At 42.6% G+C, this 18,579-nt stretch overlaps 1 protein-coding gene across 4 annotated transcripts in view; it reads left to right on the top strand.

Moving 5' to 3' along the window:
* Positions 1-18,579, top strand: part of fstl5 (follistatin-like 5) — a 156,486-nt gene that overhangs the window by 100,633 nt on the left and 37,274 nt on the right. For 2 of the 4 annotated variants that reach the window (XM_034598346.1, XM_034598347.1), the window contains exons 8-9: positions 3,823-3,834; positions 7,854-7,974. In XM_034598346.1, the coding sequence (XP_034454237.1) occupies positions 3,823-3,834; positions 7,854-7,974 (133 nt within the window). The remainder of the gene's footprint in view (positions 1-3,822; positions 3,835-7,853; positions 7,975-18,579) is intronic. The other 2 variants (XM_034598348.1, XM_034598349.1) reach the window with 1 other exon arrangement.

Genomic DNA, 18,579 nt, shown 5'->3' with positions numbered 1-18,579 from the left:
TTTTAACAACTCTCTGAAAGACTGTGTGTGTGTGTGTGTGTGTGTGTGTGTGTGTGTGTGTGTGTGTGTGTGTGTGTGTGTGTGTGTGTGTGTGTGTGTTAATCTACATTCGCGGCTCCACACAGCGCTCCGTGTCACTTTCATCCACATCAGAAGGAGCGAGGACACCTATGTTGGCGAGGAACAGAGAAGCCGGAGCTCCTTCGCCTCAGCCTTTCCTCGTCTCCGTGTCAGGGCCGGCCAAGATCAGTGTGATGCTGCTGTGCATAATTAAGTCAACACTGTCGCAGTAGATAAAGGGAGACCCAGCGAAGCCGCTAATGTAACATTAAATGTTGATGACCCTTAAAATGAGTAAGAGGCGCCCAGCTGCCGCCAGTCATCCTTGGCGCCATCAACCCGCTCTAAACTGGCGCCCTGGTTCTGGTTGTTGGTGATTCCACATAAAGAGCGGCTTCAAACTCAGAGGTGACTTTTAAGGCCGTGCACACCAGAGTAACAGCTTCTTTCCAATCGTTTGACGTTTCCTGTTAATGTATCATGGCTGATTCTTTATTCATGAAAGAAGATGAATGCAAGAATTGGGTTTTACAACAAAGACATGTCGAGTCGGATTATTCCTGAAAAACACTAAATATCTTTTGGAGGATTTACCCGGAGGACGAATACATGTGTGAGGTCCTGTAAGGTCAGCGCGGGGCTTTGATCTATCATTCATAAAGATTTTCTCTGAGAAGTGTTTTACTTCTTTTTTTGGCAGAGCAACTAGTTTTTGTTTCATTTTGTTTCATCTCCTCACATTGCCTGAGGACACATAGCTGAGTTCAGGGTCCCGGCCGCAGGTGGTCGGTCGGAGCTTCACACGCCGTCATCAGCTTCCACTCGTAAACAATCTCACTCGTGTGTGTTTTCAATTCAAATGTCAGCTCAGACTCGGTATCCCCCCCCCAAAAAATGCTTCGTCTTAGGTTGATCAAGAGAAAATGGCATTGAAGAATTTGACCTTTCATCCTTTGCATCAGAAGTTTATTTTTTTCTTCGTCACCTTCGTCTTCATTTTTTTTGCCCCATTACTGAGACAGTGGAGAAGAGAGCGCGTCGTGTTGGGTAACAATCACACGTTGGCCTTTCGGGGGTTTGCAGCCGTCGTGCTCCTGGAGAAAGTATCAAACTTTAATTTCAGTCCGCGGAACTCAAACTTTGTTGTTTGACACTCGGAGGGAACAAACCTCCACGGAGACTGACCGATGCCATATTGCACATTGAGATCAGACACATGTACACGGAAATTAAAGTAATATTTATTACTATAAACTAACTGAATACAGATCAGCTAATGGATGCAAACCAAATTTCACTTATTACAGATTTTTTCATAAAGATCGTAAAATTATTTCTTGAGAAATTCCCCAAAAGTACATAAAACAATCGCCCTAATGAAAAAGAATCCTGGATCTGCACCAGTTCTTAACCAGTTCGGACCGTTTACATATCTTTCCACCAAGTTTCGTGATAGTATTTTTTGCGTAATCTTGCTAACAAACAAACAAACAAACAAACCGACAGGAGTGAAAACATAATCTCCTCGGCAGATTGAGGCAGAATTTAAAAAAGGAAGCAAATAACAGTATTTTAATTATTTTAATTAACTCTTAACCACTTCGGTACGACCCCCCCCAGGATCCTAATGTTACCTGTGTTTAATGCTGCATCAGATGCCTCCTCTCTCTCTCTGTGGTGCACACAGCACACAGCTTGATTCCAGTGCAGCCTCATGAAGTGAGAGTGAGTCAAACTACCAGCAGGACTGTCTCTTCATCCTGAGCAGACTCGCTGTACTTTGACCCTGTCGGTCTGCAATTGTCAGATTTGATTTTTTTTCCTGTTGTTTGTGCCTGACAAAGCTTGAGTTGACAGCCTCTGCCAGAGCGGAGATTACGTTCGGAGCAGCTGCACTAACACCGAACACCAACAGCAAGTGAATCAGCACAAACAGCAGCAGTCCGCCGTGGCTCGTCAGGAAACTGTGCAAACCACACATCACCGAAAGAAACTACCGCTGGAGCGCGAGCGGCACAACCCAACGCCGGCTTAATCCAGATTTATATTTGGCTCTAAGACTTCCAGTCAATCATTGTTGTTGCTTCCAGAGAGGAGAATGAATTCCGCCCCGCACCTGGCATCCACAAGCCCATTCTAAATTGCCTTGCAGACAATTTCTTTATAATTGCTGGCTGTTAATATTTGTGAGCATCCACTGCCAGCCTTAATTAGAGTCATATTCCTGTGAGTACACATGGGAGGTTTCCGCGGTCCACTCTCGCAGGCCCTCCCAATTTAGAATGCGGCTGTTTCAGAATTTGTTTTTGTCGACATTCAGACTTGCGCATTAATCCCAGCGATGTGCTTGTATCCCGGAGTTCAATGGAGCCTCTCTAAATTTTGACAAAGCAGCTTACTGTAATTCCATGAAGTTGACAGTTGCAGGCTATTGCATCATCATCATCATCCAAGGCTGTCAGTATTTCAATCCTCCCCGAGTGGCCGAGCAGAAGACACAGTCAAGTACTCGCTGTGTGTGTGTGTGTGTGTGTGTGTGTGTGTGTGTGTGTGTGTGTGTGTGTGTGTGTGTGTGTGTGTGTGTGTGTCTGTCTGGGGATGATGACTCAGTGGTGCAGGATAGAGTTTGGAAGACGAAAACTGCATTTGATATTTTGTAATTCTCAGAAAGTTTGGACATCCCAACAATGGGAAAAGTGCATCGTGGGTAAAAAGAAAATACGCTGAAGTTTGGACGAAGAATTCAACGACTACTTATTTAAGTCGTATCATAAAGTGAACTTGCGAGGTCACATTTTAAAATATATAATTTGTGACTCGGCACCAGAATCTTGAAAAGGTGGAATTGTTAAAAATAGAGAAAGTGTTTTGAAGTCTGCGGCTACAACAGGAATAGATATGAAGCAGGAAACAGTAAAATCTGATCTGAATCTTTCATCCTCTTATCTCGTCCATTGGAATACGTGTGTTTTCATCTCCCATAATTCTCTGTGGCCCGCGCTGGTTGTTTTCATGTTATCCCCGCACAGAGGAGACGTGTAACATTAAATGTGCGAGATTATTATTAATACCAAACATTCATCTTTGATCAGTTTGAACCTCGGCATCTGATGCAATTTGAATTCTCCCCCGTGCTGTTTCACGAGGACAAACAAATCAAGCTCATGTGGCAGATAATACATGAATCTCCCAGAATCACAGTGGCCTGTTTTATTATATTTGCAACTTCTGTCAGGATCAGTTTTACTGTTGAATTAATCATCGGGTCTGGGAGCCGAGAAGCGCACATCTGCACCGCTCCTCTGTCGTCCTGAGATCAGACCTACACTGTGCCACAAACTGTACTTTAATCTATCGTAGGCCTGCAACTAATAATCAACCTAATTATCAAGTAATTTGCTTATTATCTTCCTAATTATCACCAGACAATGGTGGAAAATGACCTTCACGGTTTTCTGGAGACCGACGTAATGTGATCAAAATGTGTTGTGTTGTTCGGAGACAGCCTGAAACTCAAAAGTATCACATATGAGAAGCTGAACCCAGTGAATCTTGGACATGTTTTCCCAAAAAGGCAAAAAATATTAACCTCTGATTTCATTTGTGACAATAACACCCGCATGGTTTGACCCCTTTGCTGAAAAATCTATTTCTAATGCCTTAACGTTGTGTTTTAATGCCTTAATATTGTGTTTAATGCCTTAATATTTAACTAAACCTCTAAATGTTTGACATCTGTTCCCCCCCCCTCCCCCCCAACAGATCCCGTCTCAGGTATGATGTTTGATATATCATTTTTTTAAATGTCTCAACAAACTGACATACATTCACTCTTTTTTCATCCCATCCACAAATAGCCCAGAAATCTAGTGAGGTGCCTGCAGCGGCTGCATGAAGCTTTCATCCACATCACAAACACACAAATGCAGATAATGGGTTGTAGTGCTGCGACATGATTCTGCAACGACTGCATCATTGTATGGTTCGATATTACTAGACGCAAAGAGGAGAATGTTTCTCTCATGAGCCCGTTCAGACCTGGTAATAAAAGTCTGTTGTCAAACATTGTCATAGGACACATCTGTGAACATCTGTGAGCTCAGACTGGGTAAAGACAAGAACTTTTGATCTTCACAAACACAAATGGCGTACGTGATTTGAACAGACAAACTTAGCACTTTGATCAGATCTCTCAGGACAGGTATTATAATCAAGAGCCATAGTTTCATAAATGTGAAACTTGAGAGTCAGGAAACATGTTTGCTTCGCCTTCTCTACACTGGAGGATATTTTCACTCCACATATTGTGTCTCTCACGATGTCTCATGGGAAATGACTGGAAACTTCTTCAAAGGCGATTTCTACAATGCCGTGTCACTACTGGAGGTTAGTTACCCAGTGAGGTGGCACTTTAGTGTCCTTTCAGGGGTGACCCTCGCTGACAGCTTTATTAATTATACTTTCTTGAGGGCCATGGCCTATTTGTAACTCCACCTCTACCTGCCCTTGTCTCCCCTGCGTCCGAGCAGCCTTAGCCCCGGTCCTGCTTCGTCTGCAGAGAGCTGGGTGCCGCTGATAGCCGGGCTGAGGTGGAGGAATCATGTCGACAGCCTCCGCCGCGGCTCGTTCCACCCCTCTGAGTTTCATTTCTCCCCCAATTCATTTTTCATTTAAGAAGGTGACACAATATGCTCTCAGCCCAAGGGGCCAAAACGCACCATCGATTTCCCCTCGTGTTGTGAGGCTCTGATGCTTCACTCAGCCCCGACCCGGCACCGGGCTCGTGGGTTAGATCGGAGCACATCAGGACTGATAAACACACTGTACGCCTGTAAACACGACGGCTGACTCCCCTTAGTTGTTTGTAGACTTTAAAGGAGAAGCCACGATGTAAACAGCCAGTGGAGATGTGATCGAAATGTTAAGAGCTATTTAATGAGAAGAGGCATTTTTTCTTACTGTGACCTCCTCTGGTAAACACGGCTTTATCAAATTCTGTAAGAATGTGCTGTGCTCGGTGAGAAGAATCCAGGAGCAAAGGGCAGAATCACGGGAAAGTTCACGTCGCTAAGAGATATCTGAATGTTTTTTTAATGACACGGCGGCAATCAGGAATGAACACGTTCTGGCACTTGGCCTTCATCAAGTTAGCGGAGACTGAAGAAAAGTCTAATGAGTGCTGCAGCACGTTCGGCAGGTTTCTGGAAAGCCACTGTGCATCGGGAAGTGGTGAAGCTCATTATTCTGAACACAGGCAGTTCTTTAGTTTCCAAGCAGTGTCTGAACACGTGTGATAAAATCTACGTGAGACAATGCATGTGCTAAAATCATTATTGTCATATAGTCCAAGACAGGTTTTGTTTTTTTCTTCAATTGCGAAATACAAGGTTCAAATATATATATATTTTTTGTGACTTAAGGTGAAAAGTATAATGTAACATGAAGCATGACTAGGAAGTTAAAAAGATATTTGCCAAAGGTTAAAGATATATTATCACTTTGTCTTTCCTCTAGTGTCTTATATGGTTTTATGTTCATGTAAAACGTGGCTCCTCCACAAAAATCACTGATCCTGAATCTCCTTAAACGTCTCGCCAGAAGTCCGGCTGACACTTCCGGCTCATGTTGACGTCGCATGTCATCACAAAACCCAACATTTTATACGATAAACACCTAGTCTGACACGGCCCCTGACAAAACCTGAGATTTCCTACATGCGCTGGAAGCAAGCAGTTGACCAATCAAAACAAAGCACACAGGGATTTATCAGGAGGAGGGGCCTTAAAGAAACAGGAGCCAATAACAGGTATTTCAGACAGAGGCTGAACAGAGGAGCTGCAGCAATGGATAGTTGACATTAATCTATAAAATCTAAAATATTTCTCTCATCATGTACATTCATCACATGCACCCAACTGTGAAATGAACAGCGATTAATTTGCAATGAATACAAATCTATTATAATAACATATAGATAAGTTTTATCAGAGAAAACAGACAATCAGTGTCTGTTATCAACACAATGACAAATGCAGAAAGTACAGCTGAGTAGGAGTTACAGCATCACGGGCAGGTTGGACCCAATCTCAGACCCACAGAGGCTGATGCAGTGCAGCTACCTGAGGTAAACAGGCTTATGGGCCGGCCTGTGTATGAACAGGCAGGTGAGCTGGCAGGAACAGACAACAGGACGCAGTGTGTAGGTTGCTGCCTCACAAGGAAACACGTGGAATGAATGCACCAGGGGATACTGAGATAACACACACACACAGACGAACGCACAGAGACAGTGGGTCAGTCAGTGCATTCACAGGTAGTACACCGAGTACACGCTATACTCACTGGAGCAGCACGTGATATCTGACAAGTACCAGAGACGCAAATCAAACACTGCTGTTGTACAATCAATGGAGATGGAAACGTACGATGTTATTGTCCTTCACCTCCTGCAAATCACCCGACATTTAAAGTATGTAAGTTTTAAAGTATGTACTAATGTACTCAAATCAGCAATTGGAAGAATAAGATGTATGGAAACTGAGAAACAGGAAGAGACTGAACACACAAATGGTTCAGAGGTGAGGAGACGCAGGTAGAACACAAGGGGAGGAAGGTAAAACAAACATCAAGTTATTTCAAAATAAAACAGGAAATAGCAAGTCACTATCCCTATTCTGAATAACTACGCCATTATTAATTTAACCTATTGTTTTATATGCCAAACTCTTCAATAATTGCCAGTCTCTCTGAAACATGTCTCCGAGGACACACTCAGCTCTCAGCAGCCGTCTGAGACTCTTAAATTAGAAAAGCCTCCTGACGTCTGTAAATGTATTTTTAATAAGAGAAAAGAAAAAGGATGAAGTAAGAATTTTTCACTTTTACGCCTCTGACCACATTAACCCAGGATATAAGAGGTAGACTTTCATTTTAAAGAATCAACGCTTACTTTCAAACAGTTAATTCCCTTTTTGAGAGTAAAATACAATCCTCCTTTAAGACTTTAAAATTCGAAACCTTATTACAATGTCTTGTCAAGATCTCATGGCGACATGGTCTTAACAAGGTGCCAGACATTTGCTCTTTTGCCAGATGGGATTCATCGCAGCGCCCCGCCGTCAGTGGGCTCATTAGCTTCGGAGGCTTCTTCTTCTGCCACAGCTTGAATTATTTATTTTTCTTTGCTCTCTTTTCTTGTCGGGCACCGTTTCTATCTTTTCTTTTTTTCCTTTTTGTTTGCTGGCTTAATAATAAATAAGTACGCCATGAATAAGTCATGTTTTTTGTTGGTGCTACATTCACATTGTGGATTGGTGTTGGTTTGATTACAGCCTTGTTTTGGTTTAAATAGGCTACGTGAGAATTAAAGTATTTTGTGTATGTGTGTCTAATGCGTGTAAACAAACTCACATTACATCCTTTTCAGGGACAACGTTTTAATGCATTTTCATCTTTAGTTTTTTAGTTGTTTCATCAGATCAAAACTGTTTTTCTTAACTGTGACTTTTGCCGTTGTGTCCCTCAGCTGTTTTTTCTTTGGCACCACATGGCTTCAACTTCTCACTTGGACGTTTATCCACACTGTGCCTTGTTAAATTACTGTTGTGTTTCTCATTCCCTGTGCTATTAAACATGTTTATCTTTTTCCATCTGCACACCACGGGCTTGTTGCATCCCCACTCAGACAGTTCACTCCCATCTACCAACGCCCTCTCACACCGTCACTGCTACTTCTGAGCTGCCGGCGACTTTCTCCAAGTCGTCAAAACTGTTTTTCTGTCTCCGTCTGGTAGGACTTCGGGGATGATGGCTCGTTGTACATCACCAAGGTGACAACAACCCACATGGGCAACTACACCTGTCATGCCGATGGCTATGAGAAACTCTTTCAGACCCATTCTCTTCAAGTGCACGGTAAGAGGCACATACTCTCCACACAACCCACTTTTTTATTAAAATAACTTCATGTCTTGTCTTCTGTGTAATACCAGCCACGGTGGTCGGTGCCGAAACATCAACTACACGTCTCTTTCTGCTCCTAAAACTCTGTTGAGTAAAGTATTGTTATGTTGTGGAATCCATCAGCGACTGCAGCTCATGGGAGATTTCCTCAACTTTGCTTTTGTTGTAAATATTTATTGGATTTTGTTGGACTTTCAGTCTCTTGTTATTACTTAAAATAATTTGTCGAAGGAGGATTTTTACATCTTATTCTTTGATTTGACGATCCAAAGCCATATGGTAACATCTCTGGTTGCACGTGGTCGTTGCTATGGTGTTTCACTGATGCTTTTCCTACTCTCAGATCTTGAAATTTTCTTGAAGTCCTCCTTTACCTCCTTCATTGGGTTTCCAGTTTCGGTATCTTTTCTATTTCTTAGGGTAAAGGTGATGTCGTTGGCTTACTTTTGTTAAAATTTCATTGTGAATTGCACAGTCAACCCACAGACTTCATGGAGAACACTGTACCACCACCATGTTTCTACTCTGCACGCTACGGCTGAAAGCAGGATATTTATAATGCCAACTTGTGTGTGTACAAAATAATATCAGGAATATTAGGAGGTTATCTTCAGATTATCTACTTTTGGAGCTTATCAGTCAAAGAAGAAGAAAAGGTCAACAAAATGTATGACTATAGAGACAACCTGAAGTGTATCTGGATCAGTATCATTTCCCATTTCCCATCTAACGATGTCATATGATAAGATGTCTCATAAAGAAAGAAACAAAAAAGCCAGAAAATGCACAGTAAATATCTATTTTCTAGGTATCTCTGCATCATATAGACTAAAGACACATCATTATTCTCATATAATCTGTGAATACACAGAATCTGTAGGTGAGGGACAAGAGTTTGGAGCTGGAAGCCTTTACCGATCCCGTTCGAGCAGATTTGTTGAGAGCAAAAGACACATGAACCGAAACATATCAGCTTTACAATCTATCTGAATTCACATGCAGATACGTGTTAATGGTGATTACTTTAAATGTCGTCTAGACCTAGAACATCTGCACCATTGTTTGTGTTTGGTTTGGAGAAACATTCGACTTCTGTGATAAAAGAAAGTTGTGCACTGAACGGAGGGTGGAGATATTTCTCTAATATTTATTTCCCACTCCAGGTCCCACGTTCATTTGTCTGAAAACCACTGCGACCACACCAGCATCGATATGAATAACCCCTTATAGAGTTTTTCGGTCCTCCTCTCGCTAATTGGTGGGGAGCAGCTTCCAGGCTTTAATGGGGAACCGATGAGGTGGATTGTGAATCAGTGACAGTCTGGAGAGGGCAGAGGTGAAGTGGGAATGAGTCTGTTTTCTCCCGATCTGGCTCTAATGAACTGAATATAAATAAACCACAATGTGTCGATGCAGATTGCTCCGCATCTGCATTACCGTTGACAGACAGTCGGTTCATTATCATTCATCAAAAAATCGGGGGTTAATTGCAGTGATATAAATGTCCTATTATACCCAGGACTTTGTTTAATGGAAACAGAGCGAATCCCATGAGACCAGTGACTTTTGGTCGTAATTGATACTGAAACTTCCAGATGACCTTTTTACTGCAGACTATGAATTTCACATTCTTAGTCTGGGTGAAGCCTCGGAGGACCGGCTGTCACCCTGCGATGACTACTGAGATTTTTTCCACGACTCAATTAAAAAGAGTAGAGTAACTTTTTTGAGAAAGTGGATTCAGAACGCCGTCTGCAACCACAAGAGACTGATGATGCATCCTTCAGAGTTTTATTCAGAAGAGCTGATGGAGTTTAGAGGAACTTTTGATTCCCCTTGAAGCAGGCAGAGGATTCTAAATGACTGCGTGCGTATGTGTGGAGGATCATTAGAGGTTCTGGGCTTTGGTCTCTACCATTGACTTTATAGAAAAATAGACTCTGGGTCTGTAAAGTGAAGCCAATGCAGAAGTGCCTGGAACCTGTATTGTCTCGGAAAACCGTTTAGGGTCTCGATTGCTAGTTTCAAGTCTTCTTTAAATAATTAAGGTCCCATTTAGAGTCAAACAGAAGTGAACTACTGCATGAAGCGGGCATGGATACTGTGTGATTGACAGCTAGCACCATCCAATGGGTCTAGGTCTCAGGTGTAGGTGGGTGTGTCCTCCAGCTCCTAGTCAGCCCCCTTTCCCTGCTCCTCCAAATGTGGTTCCTTCTGGTTTAAAAAAACCAAGATGGTGCTGGACACCTTTTTCAGTTAATCTCTTTGTATTATCTGCAAGAATGTTATATACAGTGGGGACTAATATTTTGAAAACTCTTTGAGAACTTTTTATTCATGTTGCACGAATTCCTGTAAACTTTATTTACAGGAATCAATAAAGTTGCATCTAATTAATTCTGTGGCTGAAAAGTTTGTCCACTCTCTCAGCCACTTAAGTAGAAAATATTGTTGTTAGAGGCAAATTAATAAAAGGTTTGGTTGAATCGTCATATACACATAATTACTGTGTAAATATAGTTTTCTACCCTGGAAAGCTGCACAGTACTTATGCAGTATATGTCAATATCAGTAAAGGTACCTTGGCTGCCATCGTGACAACAGCTCCTGGTAGAGTCTCTCCCAGGTGAGGGAGGCCTCACTGACAGTGAGTCAGAGACTCGTACCCATGGGGCCTTGCTGGGAAGAAATGCAACACTGCCTCCATTTATGCCCATCCCCTGCAAGGTTAGCTGTGGATGGCAGGCGAAGGAGAAGAGGCCTTTATGTGCTGATCCCTCGATACAAAACAGGCCCTCGGGAGCTGGAATGCAGTTTCTAGTGGGAAGGTGTCAGAACTCGATGTGGTAGATGTAGTCGGGCTCACCTTGACGCTCTGGAACCAGAATCCTTGATCGGGGTTGGACTGTCTCCTTTTTTCCCAGAGTTGCTGGGTGAATGTTCGGATTGTGACAAGTCCCCAGCTGAATGCTGCAGTTTTCCCAGGGGAGAGGTGTGCCCACATGGGACTTCGTTTCGGGGAGCGTTGCTGTATCTAGGCAACGTTAAGCAGACACAGGAGACAGGCTTGCAGACTTGCAGTGTTTGGTTGGGGCCCTCGGGAGGCGGCCACCTGGGGATGTGATATTTTTTGTTGTAGAGACTTGGGTAACACCTTGTTTCCACATTGCTCTGTGTGCATATGCAAGCCAACCGTAAGTGTACTGCACCACATTACCAGCATTCATAGGCGTCTCCCCCGCCCAATATTACTTGGATCACAGCGCTCTTCTCTGGTATTTGACAGATCCTGGATGTTGACTTAATCTCCACCCACCGGCCCAGCATGCTTCGAGTGCTTGTAGGGATTTTTGTGTTCTAGTGCCTTAAGCAGAAGTATTTATTCACAATGCCGGATGCATTAGGGAGAGCAGGCTGATGAAAAGTTAACAAGTTAACCGTTCACAGATCTGAGCTGCCCTTGCAAAAAGGAGTATTATAATCTCAGCAAGTCGCAGTGGCCACAAACCTTTAGTCTTCATGTGGAGCTTTTGAAAAATATATCTAGACCTTGGCTCATCTAGTCGAAACCATTGTTGTCTTCTCTGAGTCCTCTCACAGAGATGCTAAGTTACTTCCTCCAGTTCCTATCTATCTAACTTCCTCACTGAACCTTGGGTCCTGTGAATACTGCAATAAAGAGAAGGGGACTTGGTATTATATCACAAATATGTGGTGAATTTGTATTATCTTGACCCTGACTTTCCTCTATGTGCTGTCATCCTCTGTTAGAGAGACCACAGAATGAGACACAACATAATAAAGTGAAAAAGAAGAAAACTAAATCCACAGACTAGACCCCAAAAAAATCAGTGTATTGATTTTTGCTTATGAATACAATATTACTGCTGCTGGGTTTAATAAAATACGACCCCCCTTAACCCAATCTAATTCACTACAAAAGAAATGGTAAATATTGTAAGTCTTGTATTAATTATAAAATAATAAGAGAATTATATCTAAATGTATCTACATACAAAGATTCCCAGCCCCTGTGTAAAACAAAAACTTCTTCTAAGGTATAAAACAGAGGAGGCTCACAAACACGGCACAGCAGTTTTCCCTGGACATCCATTACGCCTCTTAATTCGTGTCCCAGATCTGTTTTCTAACGTTCCCTGTAGTTTTAGTGTTTCTTCCTTTAGTTTTACCCTTGAAAACTTCTCCTTCGAGCAGCTATGTGATTCAGTTGTAATGCAACGGATTTGTGCTCCGGACAACGCTGACGTCTGAGCTGGATTTCTCCCAAATCTCCACAGGAGGCATGACGCTTGGTTGAGAGTGTAATCACAACTGAGAGAGGAAGCTTTCCGTCATGGTGTGTGTCTGTCGGCGGATGTGTGAGTGTGTGTGTGTGTGTGTGTGTGTGAGCAGGAGCACGCGTGTGATTTGTGAGATGTTCACAGGTCCTCGGTCTGTTTTCACAATCCACTGCCATGTTGTTTAGCAGCAGCCACAAGTTCAATTTGACTGAAGAGTTGCAACGAGTCTGCCAGGCTTAGTTGGAAATCTCCCGGTAGTGTGTCGTATCCCGCCTGTGTGTTTGTGTGTCACGCGTGTGTGTGTGTGTGTGTTTGTGAGTCTGAACGCCTGCTCATCTTCTAGAGCGCCACGGCCGTCGGGAGCCTTGCTGAGTGATTGACGACTGGCTGGGGAGCTTTATGATGGAGCTGTCATCCCTGCTGTGTCACATTCTCCTGGCAGTGGCTCTCCTGACACTCTCAGAAACACATCACAATGCAACTTCTCTCACATCTTGTCTGAATCGTGCTTTGAGTGGAAAAAAACCCCGCCGACCGGCTCTCGCCTTTCATTTTCAGCGACTGTCCAGGCAAAGGAAAGAGTAATGATTTGCACGCAGGGATTGGGTTTACACGTGCACAGAGGCGGAGTGTGTCAGTGAGGTGTTTTTTAGAAAAGCAGAATACTCACATTTACAATTCAGGTGGAGTAGAAAAAACTGTTTCCCGGTTCTCTGTGGCTAATAAGGTGTTCAGGGACCTGGTGAACGATGCAGATTCATAGTGCTTTATGACGTAAAAGCTTTTTTCAATGCCCCCTATAATTGAATTGATGCCTTCCTGTTGTTAAAGTCAGCTCCTGTTTTAAATGAGTGCCATGTTATGGAACATCTAGTCAAATTGCTGCTAAATACGAGGGTTTATATAATCAGGGAAGGAATTTCTTTGGGAATAGAGTTACATATTTGTGATGGAATCTGGGCGGCAAGGAGCGAAGGTTCCAGGTTCGAATCCTGGTTCGGTCAGGGTCTTTCAGTGTGGAGTTGGGGTGGGATGTTAAGCATACAGGCTTTTTTTGATGTGGGTGTTTCTTATTTAACTCAGTGAGGATTTGTCCCTGTGTTAATTGTTCAGCTCTGTCTTGGTGGATCAAGATGTCCTTTGTCGTACCTCGGGGGAAATTCGTCGTGGGCTCAGTTACGTGTCAGTACAACCTTGATATGGGCCAGATACAGAATGTCGATATCACAAATTCCTCTTCCTGTGAACTATTAAAACACTTTGAATGACATTCTTGCTCTCTGGGGAATAGACAAGAATTCACTCAATCAGGAGACGCAAACTCCTCCGGGCTGTGTCAAAGTGTCCTTGAGCAAGACGCTGAACTTCTATCTGCTCCTGACGCTGCGTCATCAGTATGTTAATGTCTGTGTGAATTTGTGTGAATGGGTTAAACTGTACAAATACATTGTAAAAAGTATCAGTATCATATCAGGAGGTTTGCTTTTTCACAGTTTCTTTCACTGTTTTACTGCTGAGGTCTAATTTGTTAATTCTCCGTCATCACTCTGTTGATTTATTAAATCTGAAGGATTTGATTTAAGCTGACAGATAAACACTCCTACCTGTTCTGCACTCGCTCATGAAGACGTCTCATTAACGGAGACAAAGATGTTCTGACTCGTGTTTCACTGCGACTCTCACTCTGTCGAGCAACAAATTAAATCTAATTGATATGAAAACAATTGGACACAGGTCATCAAGAGCTGAACGGATGCAACTGGGCACTCAGCAACTGCACCTGATTCTCCCCATGATGATGGTGATGGTGATGATGAAGCTTCTTCTAATAAAGTAGTAGTTCATTTAATTTATCCACATTTTATTTCATTCTATTCTACAATATCAGTTTTATGTTGACATTTCTAACCTGCATCAGATGTGAAACTGGAAGAATACAAAATGTAAAAAGGGTCGAACACTTTCTTCAGCCTTTATAAATTCAGCCTACAATGACTGTGATGTATTCTCCTGCTAAACTTGGGGAACACCTGCGTGAAAAGCTTCACTTGGAGGAAACGAGGCCGGGTTATGAGTGTTTTTTGGCAGCAGGGCCCCTCACATCACAGATGTTTGGCTGAATTAGGTCCATCATGAAACCTACAGAGGACTTCAGCTCCTGCTCTGCCTCTAAACACCCATTTTCAGCTCTGATTAGACCTGCACTTACCTCCTCTGTAAGTACGCCGCCACTCGCTGCACCTATACTTTTACTGTAACCCATCTGGCAGCTGATGTGGTGTTACAAGCCGTGATTGGATCATAGGCAGAGTACTTCAGCACAGAGTGACAACCAGTTCCATTTTCTCAAATCACAAAAAGCATTTTACCCAAAAAGGTGCATGAGATGAGATGTGGGCTCGATGTCGTGCCGTCCATTTTCTATCAGCCTCTACAGCCGCACAAGATATTTCTACATTGGCCCCAACAAAACACTCCAGTGATCACAGGATGATCTTTGCTCTGACTCTCTGCACCTGTTTCAATATGGACATAACATTTTTTTAGACTAAAACAAAACCACAAAACTTATATGTATAACGAATATATATATATTTAAAAAAACCACAACAGATTTACCTAAATATGCGTGTAAGGGTGGGGCATGACCCAAAGAAGAGTACAATACATTCAATTCACTTTCTTCTACATGCTGAGATTAGGCGTTAGTCTCTGTCGGGGTTACTCTCCAATGTCCCTTCTACTTAAACATAAACTAACATTCATTTCTAATTCAATTTACATTCAAATCTTTTTCTATGGTGCAAAATCACCACAAACATTATCCCGAGGCGCTGAACAAACTGGTGGAGGAACCCAGCAGGTTCCCACAATGAGCCGCACTGATGACTGTGGAGAGATTTAACTCATTAACTGGAGGAAACCTCGAGCAGAGGGGGGGGGGGGGGGGAGGCCATGAACAGTTGTGTGATTTGTGTACTTAAGCTCTGTGCGACTGGAGTGTGAATAAGAGTGATATTAATAGATGTAATAATGTTATTTAATTGTGTTTTGTAATGTAATTCGTTTCAAATTAGTAATAGCGGGTGGGCTGATGTATTAAACCGTCAACGACGCTCTCCCTCTGGGAAGCTGCAGGTGGACCCAGATCCTTTTTCTGTTTTCTGTTGAATTTGCTGACCATGCGTTTCTTCCTTTATGACCCTAATTTACCATCTTCTAATGATACACTGCACCGCGTCACAAAGCAAACGACGACTCAAACTGCAATCACGGACACGGACGTGACTTCAGGGAACTTAAAGCGTCCTCGAGTCACCACATCGTAATACAACATGAAAATCTGTGGGATGTGGATGTGATCTGCAGAGATAATGATGCAATCCTGTCGACACGGAGCAGCATCTCAAAGGAAAGTTTCCGGCTTATTGTGGAGTCACAAAGAACTGAGACTGGATTGAGCTGTTCCTAATAAAGTGCTCATGCTGCATTGTACATAAGCTGCTGAAGCTTTTGAAGAGTCCTTCCCCCCCCATCCCCTCTCACTGACCGCTGTAGCAGTTACACTATTTTCTTTTTTTTCTGGGAATAAAAAAGGCTTGTGGATAGAGCCTAAGTTTTAATTACAACACACTAATTAACGCAACTTTGTGAGACTGCCTGAGAGGTTTTATTAATGAGGCGCTCAAGGGAACCTGGTCGATCTGCGCTCGCAGGATACGGCCGTTGATTAATAGGTTGTTGTGATTTCGTGCCAGGAGAAAAAAAAAAAAGTTACGTTCCATGTCTGCCATGACCTCGAAATCTTCCTGTAACACCAACACACACACACACACACACAGACACACCCAGACATCCTGCCATTCAGCGTCACAGACAACACACACTAGACAAATCGACAGCTTCCATATGTTCCAGATCCTGAGTTGGATTCCACCTGGTTTCTCTGCACAGTGTGACGTTTCGTGATTGTATAATATGTCAAAATTAAAAATTTAATTGCCCTGAATCTACAAAACAAGGATGAAGATGAGGGCGAGTCTTATTTCTTCTGATAGATGATCACCAGTTTTTATTCTAGTATCGTCGTTTGGATCATATTTGGGATGCAAAGTTTATATTAAATATAAAGAACCCTGGGGACATTATTCTAATTATCCAAGTTTCTGATTCTGACTCTTTCACATCCAGACAATATGTAATTTCTGTCCTGGCCGGGCTGCACGGACGCCGCTGCATTTACCACTCTGCTGAATTTAGCTTCTTCATTTAATCCTCAGTAATGGAAGACAGAAGCAACAATAATTCTCAGTGCAGCTGCAACTAAAATGTTTTCTCTGTTGATTAAGCTGCATATTATTTTCTCGATTTATTGTTTTTCTTATACAATATGAGGTTTTCAATTCCCTGGAGTCAGACGTGGAGTTTCTATATTGCTTTTCCTCCCTTATTCTTATTCACTTAACTTTCACATACGAACGGCTGCAAACTCCATGTTTCACAAGCTTGGATCAGCAAAAGTTAGAATGTGTACATTAATTATGTGATCAAGTACCAGAACTCATATTCTAAGATTTGAATATATTTCATCCTGTTTCAGGAACACATAAGGGAAAGTTGCATGAACTGGGATCAGGTATTTTTATGCCATTTTATACCTGGATTGCAGGTCGAGCTTTATAAAACCAGAACATCTTAAACATAATTTCCTTGTAACAGGTTTCTGGAAAGAGATTCAATGTTTATATGCAAAAAAACATAACTAGAATGGCACATATGCCTCGGCCAAGGCCCAACATTCTCCTTTATAAAAAACACTTTTAAATTCACTACATCCAGATTCTTATTAAGATCTGCAGCAAATTGCAAACCCTTATTAACATAAGTCAGTTTTTTTTGTCACGATTAATTATTCTGTGAGAACAGATGTTAAAAATGTAGAAAAATAGAAGAAGGGAAAAAACATATGGAGCACCAAGATTTAATTGGTTCTCCCTTGACCGATACTCCATCCTACACCAGTGAGTCTTGTGGTAATCCATACAGTAGTTTTTGGTGGAGGTAATGTGCCAAAAACTTGATAAACAATAAGGTTTTTAACGTACAATGGATAATAATGGATTATGGTATTCTGGTACATACCATTAGCAGATGTTATATAAAAATGTAGATGTTATATGAACAGCTGGATCTCATTCTTTTAGGTGAGATTAAAGAACAAGTATCTTTAGATGTGTTAAGATCAATTATTTCCTTCCATGTGCATTTGGGGAGGTTGATTTCCAGTCGAGCATTAAATAATCTTCCAATAACAAATTGTTTCACATTTGAAAAACAGATAAAAGGCAGAGAAGTAAATCTGGAGTGAGAACACGAGCTGCACACACACACACACAGACACACACAGACACACACAGAGACACACACACTCAGAAATGAGGCCGGAGCTTTTGTATGCTTCTGTGGGCATGTGAGAGGAAATTAAGTGTGAGTAATAATCTTCACTCAGAAGATCGTACAAAATAAGTGTCTCCGTGTGCTCCGCTCAGTCAACCTTGTTACAGCTGAGGGGCATCGGCGTAACTGGAGTGTCTCTGTGACTGTGATTGGTAAAGTAACCTGGGCGCCGTAAGAGCCCTCCGCGGGCCGCTGTGGGCGCCGCGTTGGCAGTCGGGTTGACGTGAGCGCCAAAGCCCAGGAGTGCCATGGTTACCAGATGGCCGTGGCAGCAATCTCCAGTCCATTCACTCACCTGGCTGAGTAAAGACTTCCTCTAAACCCAGCGCCCACAGGAAATGGTCTCTACAGCACGTCTGCCTTCTCTGTGTCTGCCAAGCTTCCATCCTCTGCTCGCGTCTCTGAAGTCTCTTTCAGAAAAGAGGACACTGATTTGGGCCACGCAGGCTATGAGAGATTGCTCAAATCAAGATGGCGTGATGGAGAGACTTGATGTCCCTGTTTAAACCACCGCCAGGTTGTCATCCTTATATGTGACAGCTGCTATTTCACGGCCGCTCCGTAAACAGCTCATTGTCACCGTCCAAGTTTCAGTCACCATTTCGGTGTGAGCGTCTCCTCAGAGATACGACTGTCCCTTTGAAAGGTTTTATCATTGTTGTGTTATTTCGGAGAACGCTCCTTCCCTTTTTAAAGGATTATTCAAATTCAGTCTTTTGATATTTTCCATGTTTTGCGGAGCAAGACTCTAACAAGTTCACCCCCCGGGGTGTGGAGCAAAACTTGTGGCATATTCTCA

Source organism: Hippoglossus hippoglossus, chromosome 10 (genome assembly GCF_009819705.1).
Source record: "Hippoglossus hippoglossus isolate fHipHip1 chromosome 10, fHipHip1.pri, whole genome shotgun sequence".
In the NCBI taxonomy this organism is placed as follows: domain Eukaryota; kingdom Metazoa; phylum Chordata; class Actinopteri; order Pleuronectiformes; family Pleuronectidae; genus Hippoglossus; species Hippoglossus hippoglossus.
The sequence above is the reverse complement of the archived record's forward strand: the minus strand, read 5'-3'. Positions and strand labels throughout refer to the sequence as shown.